This window comes from Plectrocnemia conspersa, unplaced genomic scaffold (genome assembly GCF_051122295.1).
Source record: "Plectrocnemia conspersa isolate PC_06_02 unplaced genomic scaffold, ASM5112229v1 ptg000010l, whole genome shotgun sequence".
NCBI classification, from domain to species: domain Eukaryota; kingdom Metazoa; phylum Arthropoda; class Insecta; order Trichoptera; family Polycentropodidae; genus Plectrocnemia; species Plectrocnemia conspersa.
The window spans coordinates 5028338-5042570 of record NW_028277174.1 but is presented as its reverse complement, the minus strand read 5'-3'; the positions used below and the strand labels follow the sequence as shown (position 1 = coordinate 5042570).

The following is a 14233-nucleotide window of genomic DNA, read 5'->3' as shown; positions in this document are numbered from 1 at the left end:
TCCACATATCTAATGTTGTAGTTTTCTGCAACTTTTTTGTTACTCTGGATCTCCTTGATTTTGTATATCTTTTAAAAAAAAATTGTAGTAAAATTCCTATTTTAATTTATATAATACAAATAATTAAATGTGTTAAAAAAACATATTTATATTAAAATTTTGATAAAAAAATTATAATTGGGAAAATCTAGGATTTAGGATACTATTCAGTTTACAAAAAAATTCTAAAGAAATAATTTTTCTATGTTGTCTACTTATTTAAATATTTTTTTGTGAATAATATATGCATGGTTATCTTCTACCGATAATACTTGATTGTTAAAAGGATTGGTTGAAGTTTATATTGATATATTAATATTGTTCCAGTCGCGGAACTTTCTGTTGTATAAGTAAAAATGAAATTGATACTATAAATATTTTTTTCGAATCGCAATTATTATATTTTATATTATTATATGTATACTATCTAATTATATACAAGTATTTATATACATGCGTATTATGTAACATTATGTATTATCCATATTCTACATTGCGTTTTAAACCGATTAAGGTACTTAAATGTTATTTTACTTTAAAAAAATAAATAAATTTTATATGCAAGCGTTTCTATGAATTCATTTTTATTGCGAATGTGTCAATCAAAAAATGAAGGACCACAAAAGTAAAAATTATAATTATAATTAATAATTTACACTTAAATTGTAATAAGTATTTGATACAAATCTATTTACAAGATATATTTAAAGGAATATACAGAGATAGATGAAGCGATTATCTAAGCCGAAACTGTTTCTACCATTGTCTTTTTTATTATTTCACCAAAGTTCTCGTCACTATCGTTGGAATTGGACTGCGGCTGACACTCCGAAGAACCGTTCTCGCACCCGGCGCTGGAAGACGTGCCTGACGCCTCGGCAGCGTCGAGAGAGTCCACTTGTTCGGCTGTGGGGGCTACTGGCTGCACGCTACTGTCGGTACTGTCGAAAACGCCGTAATTGTACCTCCCCTGAATCAGTTCTGAAAACGATTCCAATTTATTACTCAACGGATACGTTGCAGAGTTCAAATTGGTGTACTGATTTGGCTCTTTAACTTCGCCGGAGAGTCCATAGCACGACGTATCAGACTGTCTGTAAACTTCATAGGTGTTCATTTGCGTACCGTGATACTCTGATGTTGCGGCGCTTACTTCCGTCTGCTGTGAGTTCGACTTATCGTTGCCGTAGTCCGTCATGTACATCGAATTGTAATGATTGAACGCGAGCGACGATTGTGTGAAATCTTCGAAGCTGGAAGATGAAAAGTGTTGGTTGGTGTAATGGTTTGATTCGTGGTGCGTTTGATATGAAAAGTTTATATCGCATCCAAACCTTGATATATTGGAATTGTTCTGAAAAGTCCCGTGATTCGCTTCCGGGTACGATATCAGTTTGTGTTGATGTTGTTGCGAAGACGCGGCCGTCGATAGTCGTCCGGTGTTATCTTCGCTGTAGGCGTCGTCCCGGAATGCGTACAAATCCAACGAATCCTCTCTACATTGCAAATTTGATCCAGTTTTAGTATTGCTAACAGAATTATCATAATGCATATTGTTAAATGCTGCCGTGTTGGTTTCATGCAAAATATTTGCAGTCGAACTTCCACAGTTGTAAGCGTTATTTGATATTGATAATCTACCACTTGGATCCGGCCACTGCGATTGATCGATAATCTCCGTCTTGGACATGTTTTCTTCCGATTTCTTCTCTAAGCCTAATCTCATTAAAGTGTGGATGAAGTGAGTCCGCACTCTGACCGGATTGAATTCTATTCTCCCCGTTGTGTTGCCGCAGCCGTCTTTGGTACAACCGCAAGGAAAATTCAACCGATCCACCTGGCATTTGATACCAGCTTGACTACAAGAACACGTCTCAGGATCGCAATACCCTTTACATCCGCATCCGCAGAACTCTCTCGACGTGCGAATATCTCTACATTCATCTTTTTCAACAGCTTCAATCTTTCTAACTCCGGCGGCTCGCAAAAGAGCTCTCCTCTGCCTCGTGGGCACAGGCTGGAGGAAGTAATAACTATCCAAGTCTAATTCCGATTCAGACATTTCACTCGGCTCGTCTTCAGAATCACTATAATCGCTAGACGATACTGACGAGCCTTGAATGGAATGCCTTTCACACCGTAACTGTTGTAAGATTTGGCGATGAAGTCGCCTTTGTTCCGACGTATGCTCAGCTAAGGTGAACTTCTGCATGTGCGTATGTCTCTTTGCCATACCGAGCGTCGATCCGCCTTGCGATGGAATGCACGTAAAGCCTTGGGCTCTCGGGAAATAGAACACTGTAACATCATCGAACGAGATACTCTTCTTCTTCTTAATTTTAGGTTCTTCGATTAACGTAGTCGTGTTCTTTCTTTTCAAACTGCTTTTAGCTTTACATTTACTATCGTCGTATTTGATCAGACATTCTTCAGGTTTTTTAATCGTGCTTTCTATATTAAAATTGACACTGTCTGTCGCGATAATCGGTGCAATGTCAATGAAGGGCTGTCGAGTTGACTCTTCGGTTATCTCCGATCCTAAACCAGAATCGCTGCCATCCGATCTGTCTTGCGGTTCATCTTCTTGCGTAGGAGCCGATTCGCACGGTAGACTCCCCAGCGCCGAATCTTCAGAATCAGCAGACGCCACATCAGTTTTATTATCTTCAAAATCACACACTAAATCCGATTCAATTTTATTATCATCGATCGAAACATTGTCCAAACTGTCTGTAATATGATATTTGATCTTTATTTCAGATTTGAAGTCGTCAAACTTCACATTTTTATTTACATTTGCAGCAGGGTCGTATGGTAATTTGGAGTTGCTGCTTTCACTTAAATTATGCTTAATAAATATGTTTTGATCTTCGGTTGCTTGTGCCATCATCGGTAATGGTGGGTCGGAGAGCGTCGCGTCTTCTATGTTCAGCTCGGAAGCAGATGCGGAAGATACTAATTGATCCTTAGACGATTGGGTTTCACTCATGTTGGTCCCCATTGCTGAAGTTCTGTCTGAAACGAAAAAACAGGCGTGATTAGAATACATTAACTTTTTTAGAAACATAATATATTAGGTCATATTGATTCAGAAGTTTCTTCAAATATGTATGTATGTATGTCATGGTCAGATACTTATCGGGGCAATTTTTTGCGCAATTCCATGTGGAAAGGACACAGTATATTTTAATAATTTATAGGACGTATTATATTTTTAAAAAAAGGTTTTAATGTGAAACTTTGGGTAGTACTGAATTATTTGTGATTTTATAAAAATGTATTTTAACATTAATTTTTTCAATATTTTCATCTGCTCCTAACCATATTTTTTTATTAGAAATATGTTTTAAATAAATTACTAGATTAGATTTCCTCAGAAGAAAATATTAAATCCACGTGGTGAGATATTTTGTGCATTTTTTTTTGTTGAAACGTTTACTATAAAGTATATTATGGATTATCTTACATCACAATATCACTTTAAAGATAGTATTATTCCATCAAAAAAAAGTAGCATATGTATTTTAAAAGAAATCTTTCTATATTTATCATACATGAAAAATATAATATATTCATTTATCTAATACTCGGCCTGCCGAGAGGAGAAAAATTCCCGGGGCCCAACTCTGGAAAAAATCATAGCAAGAATATATTTATAAAAAAACAAGAAAGAAATAAAAGGAGCGGAACATTGCCTTCAAAAGCACCCACTTTCTAGGTAGTACTTTCACATTAAACATTATCATTCCAAGGGACAGATTGTAGTTTTTTGATGCGGCACCGTTTGTGTTAAAATTTGTTTGCAAATTATTGTCGACTTTATTGCTTTTTGAACCTTTAAAAAATATTAGACACGGGAGGAAATATTCAACGAATGTAAATGTTTTGAGCTGCACAGCTAGAAATTTTGTGTTTATGATAATAACTACTATTCTTCTAAAGAATAACTGATTAAAACACACTGAAACCGTGACCCCTACGTTAACAGCGGTTTATTTTTACACCAGTGCCTTTCTGTAATGTGCACTGTCTATGTTTCTTTTTATTATGGTGATAAATATGTCGAATAAAAAATACACTAATTAGTATACATTTTGATATGTACACTGAGTGTACATCACCGGATATTTCGCAATACAAATTAATAAAAAAATATTCAGAATCTTGTAAAATATTTAATATACGAATGCTCCTCATATAAAAACTTTGTGATATGATAACCACTTTTTTAAAATAAAATAATAACTATATATGTGGGTGGCAATCGCACGCACATAATCATTGCTATATACAGATCATAACTTTGTATATTATATTATCGGTCAGGTTATTTAAATAATATTACTATCGGGACTATCAATAATCGTTGCGTTAAAATAAGTTAGAAAATTGACCGATTATCAATATGCCAATATACCCGTTATAGACAGATACTATCTGTAATATACAGAAACAAAGATTCTTGTTCTGGAATAATCGGCATTGGACAAAGGATCAACTGTATGAGCCATTTATGTTAGGACTTGCACCAGAACCTCAGTCAAGACTTGACACCCGCAATTTGATTACAAAATCCGACTCGGAACAACGAGAGTTCAGCTGAACTCTCATGAAGAGCAGCTACGCCAAATTTACTGAGAACGACTCTTAAAAGCAAGAGAAAAGCAGTCACTTTCACTTCGACGGTCAGCCGAGCAGTCACCCAGAAACTACAAGAGTTCAACTAAGCCATATTTTAAACTGTTGTGATTTAAATTTGTTGAATTACATATACTTACTAATATTATTTAGGTTGCTAGGATATTTTCTATTTTTACTATATCTTTTAAGCCCTTTTCTTCAATAAAATAGCCTTTGGATTTTTAGGGTGTAATATTTCAACATTGTAATGAAATAGTATAAAAAATTAAGAACATAATATTTGACATTTAGGTCGAAAATAAATTACAATATTCACAAATCTTATCTTCTCTTGAAATCACTTACTTACCGACTTTTTTGATACGTTTTTTATTGTATTTTAATTTTAATTAATAAAATATTCTTTCAGAAAAGTACCTATAAATGTTTATTTTTACAAAAAAGAGAAGTACTGAAACCACAACATGTCAAATATAAAATAAAGCTCGTTGGAGGGTGAATTTCTATAAAAATGTTATATTTTTGTCAAAATCAGTTGATATAGAGGACTAAAAGCCATGTCATGTGGGTTTCCAATATAATCCTAGAGCGCAGGAAACATAATAAATCTTAATTTACGACTAGCGGGCTATTACATCAACGCGGAATTTTATTAGAATATTTTTTCAACCGCGCGAATATATACGTCCGCGGGGAAATTAGAGCACATGTGTAAAACGTATACAGTAAAGTAAGTGGTCAATAAGTACTCTCGAATTGCTAGAAAATATAGAACTATCTAGTTATGAAGAGTGTTTTAAACGAAATAATTAACATATTCTTGACATTAGACTCATAACTTGTATGTTTTTTAAATAAAAAATTATATCAAGAGGAGATAAAATATTGCTATGTTTTATGAAGTTGTAAGATAGGAATATACTTACATAAAAAAATATCGTAACGTATTCTAATGAGATATAATCTCAGATATTGAAATATATTGTTCAATATTAACTCTTTGAGTAGTAAGTTAATTTTATGTATTTTCCCATAATTATTTATAAAAAAAATAGTGATTCTCAGCGCTTTGTAATAGTATGTTTTAATATTTTTTTTATATCAATTCAAAGGCACTCAATATTTTTTTATAAAATGACTATAACATATATTTTATTTTGTTCATTTATTTCGTACTCTTTAATTTATTGGTATTATTTTCTATAATATATTTTCTATTTTATGAATTTAATCAGTTGCAAATAAATATATAACTATCTGGGATATCTCAAAACAGTGAAAGACCGACCACCGTACATGTACGGCGATACTGCTAAAAAAATATGTTTATGATAAATATTTTTTTATTAGAGCTCTCATATAAAGATGAATGATGCTTCACAAAAATATTTTGTTTTGCAAAATATTTTTATACAAACAGGCAACTATTGCAAAATTCAATTAACAAGTCGCCCGAGGGTTAAGCAAACATGTGTGTTCATTTACCGGTTACCACGCCTGACCACCGAGCAACGTATCTGAATAACGCTATCCAGGTGTAACAGGTAAAGAACCTTCGCCCTAACAGTGACGCTTCTCAATCTTTTTTATATGTAATATAAATAAACACTATACGATTACTTTAAATTTGTACAGGTCGCATATTTATCTAGATAACGCGATAAAAAATTCGAAATCGCTGTCGCGCTTGAGATAATAACCCAAACTAGTATTTGTTCGGACAAAACGTTCGTTCATGACGGAGTTTAACCCTTTAACTGCCACACAGTGTTTTTATTGTCTCGTTGAATTCCTAAGCACATATAAACAACAGTATGCATATAAATTTAAATCACTCTCGTGTGAGATGGCAACGAGCGTCGTTGGCAATTTACAAGATGTGACAGCAAGGGGTTAATCGCACTTCGTTCACAGCCATGTCAGTGTCTGCTATAATATGTTCTCTCGGTGTCTCACATCTGTTTGTGTCCAGGGAATTGTTTCTTATGTAATTATTCGTACTTTTTGAGTACGCTAAGAGGCAATGATCTCTTGCGAGTGACTGTCTCTAAAGCATTTCGGTGAGCTCACGACATTTCTAAGATCCTGACTAATCTGAGAGAACTGTTTTGACGGCCGTGGCGCCAAAATAATATAACGCTTTATAAATACATCACGCACGTGGTATGAATTTGTATAACTGTTGTAGGGGAGAGCTTTCAAAGATTTTAGAAATACGCAATGTATCATATAAACAAGTTAAGACAAACCACACGGAGTTCAGCTGAAAACTGTTATCACTATAGATTGTAATTTTGCGATATGATTAACTATGTATATTTGCATTCTGATTTTTTTTTAATTCAACACCATGTAATAATGTAAAATTATATTAATAAATATTTTTATTTGTTTCTAATGATACCCTGTTTACAATGGATATATTTGAAACTCAGTACAACAGCTTTGAAGTAATGCATAAGGACAATTATTTATTTTATACGAATGATCGAAAATTTTCTCGCTACGCGGTATATGTACATTATAAAATAGGTTTTTGAATGAATCCAAAATTAGATTTCATAATAAAATATATTATAATAATTTGTGACTTTAAAGCATGCCGTTTTTCGTATACTCGATAGCATCATGACGCATTGGGGTAACTTGTTATGTCATGGCGGCTGTAATTTAAAATTATCGATAAAAATAAAAATCGGGCGAACCTCGATTGCATTGCATTCACCACGATTGCAATGGCTGTGTTCGCGGTCTATTTAAAATTTTTAATTTTTGCACAACTCCTATTTGGCCCTAGGAGCAAATTGGCCTAATTGCGCAACCATTAATTAAAAATAAATTGAAATTGTTTAAATTAACAGGTCGAATGAGGCCCGTGTTTTTCAAGATTTTACTGCGCATCGAATGTTTAATAAACATGCCTTCTGTTTTTGAGGGGTATATTATTTCAAAATTTCAAAAAAAACGTAATTTATTAGTACTGTAAAATAAAGAACATGTTTTAGGGCTTGGGAACCATGGAGGTGATTGACCTCTTGGCCAATGAGACTCAATATGGAGTCTAGTAAGAGTTTTTTTATTACAATATTTACATATGTGTGACGGACGATTAATGGAGAGATGTCTCCTTCAAGCGGTGGTGAAGCTGGCGCAGGGATGATGTACGTGGACGATCCTCAAGGTTCTTGTCGCTGTCTGCAGCGAGTGTCAGGATGCAGTTCCTCTTGCGGCGATGGTCGTCCGGGTCTCTTCGCGTCTGTTGGTGGGGACGCATTTGCTGGTTTCTTCGAGTGTCTGTCGGTTACTTGTGACTTCGTGACTCTGACTGCCTGTCTGCCTGACGGCCTTCTGTGTGGTCCACATCCTTTACACTATTGTGTTATTTCTCTCAATTGTTGATGAATAATTATTTTTGGTCAGTCATTAACGCGAGTTTGAGAGAATGTCCCTTTCAAACGTGGTCATCTGTGTGTGGTCGCTACAATGTTACTATTGACATTTAGGCCGAAAATAAACCACAATATCCACAAATCTGATACTCGATTGGAACCACTTTTTTTATTTTATATTGTCTTTTCAAATTGATAATACTTTAAAGAATAAAATACAAATATATTCTTTCATAAAAGTGTAAATGTTTATTTTTACAAAAGAAGAGAAGTACTGAAACCACAAACACGTCAATTATAAAATAAAACTCGTGTGAATTTCCATGATAATGTTATATGTTTGTCAAAATCAGTCGATGTAGAGGGTTAAAAAGTTCGATTACTATTTGGCAAAACAAAATTTCAAACAGCGAATATAATAATAATAAATAATTTATATCTGGCGCACCTCAAAACAGTGAAAGATCGATCACCGTACATGTACGGCGATACAACTCAAAGAAAAAACATATTTATGATAAATATTTATCTGCACGACTTATTATTTCATTAGAACTCACATTGATTCACAAAAATATTTTGTTTTTCAAAATAGTTTTATATAAATAGACAACTATTGCAAAATTCAAGGCACCTCAAAACAGTGAAAGATGTACCACCGTACATGTACGGCGATACTGTTCAAAGGGTTAATAGAATACGTTACATAATATTAATTCAAGTCAATTTGCAAATATCTACACCTTTTTGTTAATTAACATTCATGCTTTGGTCTTTAAATATCATGAAACTTTGCACTGAACAACCTACATATAAATGAAATAAATTATACGTTGCCAATTGAACGTCAGAGTTATTTTATTAAGTGAAATGCTGCGAAACAAATCTTTTTTCTTCTCAATAATTTCTTTGTTGCAACTAAGCAATTACTTTTGATAACAAATTAAATGGTAAGGAATTTTTAAATGTCAATAATATTATTATCATATGGTCAGTATGATTTAATGGCAATAGCAACAAAATTCAGAACTACATATAATCGTCGTTGGTCTACAAACAAATTCCGATTACTTAGTAATAAAAACTAAAGTTATGCATCTCTTTGTCGAAAGCAATTAACACTAAAACGTAATCAATAGTGTCAACGTATACGCTTTTAAATAAACGGCTATTGATTTTTTCTCATCCAGGTACTCGCTGTTGGTGGACGTATTATGATTCTAGCTATTAATTGTATTATTGTTAATGTTTTTATATGCGCGGTTGCATTAGCGTAAAGCTGGTATGGCCTATAAATGTATGTAAATAAATATCCGCACTCCCAAAATACCGTCTCCGAGCGTTCAGGTAGTGAAACTACGATTCCATCGTTACTAATGCACATGCTACAGCGGCTAGAATAGTGCATATAAATTATTAGATAATAAATAATATTCTACAGACAATAACATTCGAAGTGAGGATCGCCCGTTTTGGTCAAGTGAAGCTGTCACCCTCAATATCTAGAGACGACTTGAATTACTACGAATATTAATGCAACAAATATTACGCAGCAACAAATATTACGACCACATTTTAAAATAAAATGACCCTTTAAACCAAATTATTACTATAAAATTTTTAAGAGGCTATTCAATGAACATACATTTAAATGATTCGGCATGCTTTTTTGAGCGGTGCCGCGGTGAGTATTCTTATCGAAATTAATACTTTTCACATTTTCCGAAAACGACGATACTGACAATGGTACCTTATCCGACACGAAAATAACCTCTTTTCCCTATCTACTCGAAGCAGCCGTTGTAGACCGATCGAACCGGTCTTGTGCATTGTTGTAGACTCACAGCGTAACAACTGCATATTTTAACAGGTGGTGCACTTAAATCTAGCCTGCGTTTTCTTCGACAATTTGCGATTTAAAAGGAAAACTCGATTGAGTTTTCCTTTTGAATGGCAAGATATATGTAGATATGATCAACAAGCAAAATGGAAACGAATTTCTAGACCAATGAAAAAAGTCGGGTAAGCGTATCACTTCCAATCCTTGTCAAAGGGAATGCTGAAGTTGATAACCCTTATGTATGAAAAATATGCGATTGAAACCCTTCCATTATAATGGAATGGAAGCTTATTTAATTTATATATTTTTAAAACTAACGTAGATTTAAAAGAAGGTAGATTTTGTTATACTTTTCAAACCAACGTCTTTAAATCAAATAAAACCAGCCTGCAAGGGTCAACAGTTCCAATGAACTCGTCTTCGATGAGGGTGTCTGCTCAAAGTTTTTGATATGCGAGATTTACTTGTAAGCATTGCTTCTGTTAAATATTTTTGATCGTGAGATATTGTTTATATTTTTCAACATGAAATTTACTTCCTTTTTTATCATCAAAGATATATTTTTGAAGTCGCGTGCTAAGAAATCTTTAGATTTTCTCTTTTATAATATTAGATTTTTATTTACAAAAATATATTCTGTACTGAAATCAACTTCTACAAAAATTAAATTATTTTTTGTCACTAACAAAAATACATTTCAATATGTCTTTCATAATAAAACACATTATATAAACAATATTTTTAATTCGCAACTCAAACTTTTACACGAAATAGAATGCATGAAAATAAAATCGAATCGACGCGTTTCAAGGCCGAATATATTGAATCGCAGTAAGAAACTTTTACAGCATAATTACTGTTTATTTTTAAAAATAAAAATGGTTCTTACATTTAATTATATTAGAAATATCTGAATATTTGTAGTGCTAAAATTATTTTACTGATTGCACATTTTCTATAATACTTATTGCACATATTCTATATCAGCAATTAATAAAAACATGGTATTAACAGTTTTATTTATGCGATGTTGTAATTAGTTTTTATTAAAATCAATTTTCAATTTCTAAAAAACATAACAATAAAATAGTTTTTCAGATGTATGTATCTACAACCAATTACATAACTTATGTTATTTTATTGGTTGCATCAAATATTGATAATCTTTTGATAAATAATAATAGTCTTCTGTGTCTTTGAATTTAATAAAATTTCTTCAGGTAAAATAAGCCATGAAATCAAACATATTTATTTGATTTTATGGCTTATTTTATAGTTTCTCAGATATATTCATAATCTAAGTCTGTTTTAACTCAATGTTTTAAAGTTAAGCAATATGAAGTAATTGTGCCAAAACGATTTTTGGATCAAGTACTAATATAATATATTAAATACGCTTATACCCACAAAGGTTTTTTAATTCAAAATATTATTTTTCAGTTAACATAATATCTATTATATTTACAAATTTATAAGAAAATTCCTGTTGTTTTTTTCCATAGATTAAGTAATTCTTCAATTCCCGTAAAACTGAGTTTTTTTATAGCTATAATTGAATTAGTTACACAATTATTACCGATTATAACCGGTCTTTAAAATTTCAAAACCGGTTTTTAATTTTTTTATTCATCTCAATTGTATGTGTAAAATTAAAAAAAAATCTCCCTGATTTTTTAAAATTTTTCGTAGTATATTTCGTTTAATAACTTACGATCCGTTCACGTATTTTCGCGTGATAGTGAAATTTTGCTGTTTTGCTGAGAGTTACAAATAATGAAACGCGCGAACGAAAAAAAATGATATCGCGCGAACGTAAAAAAGATTTGAACTATTATCGAGATATGGTAATAAATATATATTTATAAAAGTCACACTTTGTCAAAACATTTAAAATTTCTCGCGAAAATAGCAGACTGTAAGGTGTTAATTAACAAAGTTCTTTCTCAAGCTAATAATAAAAATAATGTCGTACAACAAGATTTTGCTACATTCGACATAGTTTTTTTGATAAAGTCATCGTTTTTGGCGTGGACAATATATTTTTTATGTATGTATTTTGAACATTTTTGTATTTTAATCTATCTCATTTGCAACATACAAAAATTAAAAAAGATATTTTTGTCAGTGGGTGTATCATATTATAAACATTTTAATCAATTTTGAATTTTATAATACATATTTATTTTGTAAATGTTTTGAATATCTGAAGCTATATTTTAATTTATCTCATTTGTGCAAAACTGTATACATAAACTTAATAATAATTAGTAATCGCTGTTTTTCCCCTAGCTACCCCATCAATAATCATACTGTGCAATAAAACATTTGCCACAAAGTTGGAAAAAATTGATTTATATGATGGATTATACGATTATTTAAAGTGTAGATATTTTATTTTTTAATTTTGATAATTTTCTTTAATAACTATATAAAAATTATAATAGTAAAATATGTTTTTATTGCAATTTAGCGACTGATTTTAATAAATAATTTTGATTAGTACATTTTGTTATTTATATTTGAATTTTGAACTCTGCATTAAGAATATCAGAATTTTCTTATATGTTATTTATTATTATAATATAAATAAATGAAATATAAACAAATGATATAATATATTATTATCTTATTTGAAGTAATTAATTACATTTTGTATTAATTGTTACTATTGTATTTAAAAATGAATTAAAAATAATTTGTGTTATATTGAATTAAAAATAAAAAATGAAATTGTCCTGTTATTAGTTTTATAAAACATTTTTTTGGTCATAAAAGGATTTTTCTGAAGCATATTTTATATGCTATTAATTAAAAGCTTAAAAGGTTTTGGCCATAATAAAATATTGTATATATAAATGAAATGGGCCAGAATAACGGACCATAAGAAGCGACCGCCCCGCGTCGAACGCCCGACGCGATTATTGCCCCCTGCACTCGAAACGTCGTTGTTATCGCGGGGGCGGTAGCGACAGCGGCAACGGCAGCGGCAGCGGCAGCGGCAGCGGAGGGTGCGCCAAAATAAAAGCAAACCATTCGCGTCGATCGTAAATAGCCCGGAGGCCGTTGGAAATACTCGCATCCGCGACCCAGATCGACCGCCGCTGGAGCGATGGAGGGGAGCGCGCCAAATTCAAACGTGAAAATCGCGTACCTGTCGCGTCTCGCTTTCGGGGAGAGCCGAGTCGCCTTCCCCAGACGATCGAGGTTATGTCGACGCCGAAGAGTCGGGTCGCACTCTCTCCGCAGTTCCCCTGGCCATTCTGAGCTAACGCACAAAGTCGACGACGTCGGAAAAAAGCAGCAGCGGCGGACGCGCGAAGCTCCCGCCGAAGACGGGACCGTACTGACCGAGCTCGGAACAAAAGTGCGAGCGACCGACCGCTCTGCAGCGTTAGTGCGCGCAGGTGACACCAACCGTGCGCTTCGAGCGCCTTAACATTACCAAAACATCTTTGTTTTAGACTTTAGAGGAAAGCAAACATTAACTCGCCACATTATTTATTTAAACGTCTACAGTAATAAGAAGCTGAATAGCAACAACCGTATCCAAGTCGGCTAGCGTAAGTATCCTGGCTTTAACGACCAGCAAAAGAGGACGCGATCGTGACTCAGAACTTAAATATAGAAATTCTCGACAATATTTATTATTATTTATTCATTTTAATTAAATTAATAACATTGTCACCTAACAGGTTACCCTAATGCGTCATGATGGTATAAAACAATACATTACACAAAAAATAATACATAGTCAGAAACGTAAAAATCACATACAATATTAAAATGAAATAATTCGAATCGGACCAACTCCTAGTAGCTGATATCGAATAGTTCTTCAGATAGATATTCAGTAGTTTAAAGAATTGCTTACAACTTTCTGCGAGAACTCAGTGAATTGTGTCCTAACCCTTTGTACTCGTAATCTTTTTTGTACTATAATAGCCAAAGTACAATAATAACCAAATAATAATTTATAAAAGTAGCTCATGACCCTTTTGAACTAAATTTTGTGGCGACCACACACAAATACCCACGATTGAAAGGGCATTTGTCTCAAAACTAGCGTTAATTTACTATGACTAAATTGATAATCCATCGATAAGGAAACAAGACAATAGCGTAAATGATGTTGCGGATGTTGTGGATTCGCAAGATTCCCGTTGCAATACAATACGACCTTGGGCAATGTCCACCAGCTTACTAAAAGGGTATACTTATTTCAAACGCGAAGATACGACCTTACTGATTATCGCAGCAAGAGAAACTGCCTCCAGACGATTTCACTGCAGGCACTTGCAAGACCTTTGAGGACCTCCCACGGACA

General features: G+C 33.0%; 1 protein-coding gene across 10 annotated transcripts; it reads right to left on the bottom strand.

Moving 5' to 3' along the window:
* Positions 1-591: 591 nt before the first annotated feature.
* Axud1 (AXIN1 up-regulated 1) lies at positions 592-13254 on the bottom strand. 10 transcript variants are annotated; one of them, XR_015811110.1, is made up of 5 exons: positions 13061-13254; positions 1681-3054; positions 1374-1535; positions 1165-1292; positions 592-1020 (listed from the first exon to the last, which is right to left on the bottom strand). XR_015811110.1 is itself a non-coding variant. In XM_088195372.1 (4 exons), exons 2-4 carry the CDS (start codon positions 3038-3040, stop codon positions 779-781), a joined length of 2037 nt encoding a protein of 678 aa, XP_088051498.1. In that variant the 5' UTR covers positions 3041-3054; positions 13061-13254; the 3' UTR covers positions 592-778. The 10 variants fall into 10 exon arrangements, 8 of the variants coding, with proteins under 8 accessions (XP_088051498.1, XP_088051499.1, XP_088051497.1 ...); XR_015811111.1 differs by having other exon boundaries at positions 1681-3050; XM_088195372.1 differs by having other exon boundaries at positions 1374-3054.
* Between the last annotated feature and the right edge of the window lie 979 nt (positions 13255-14233).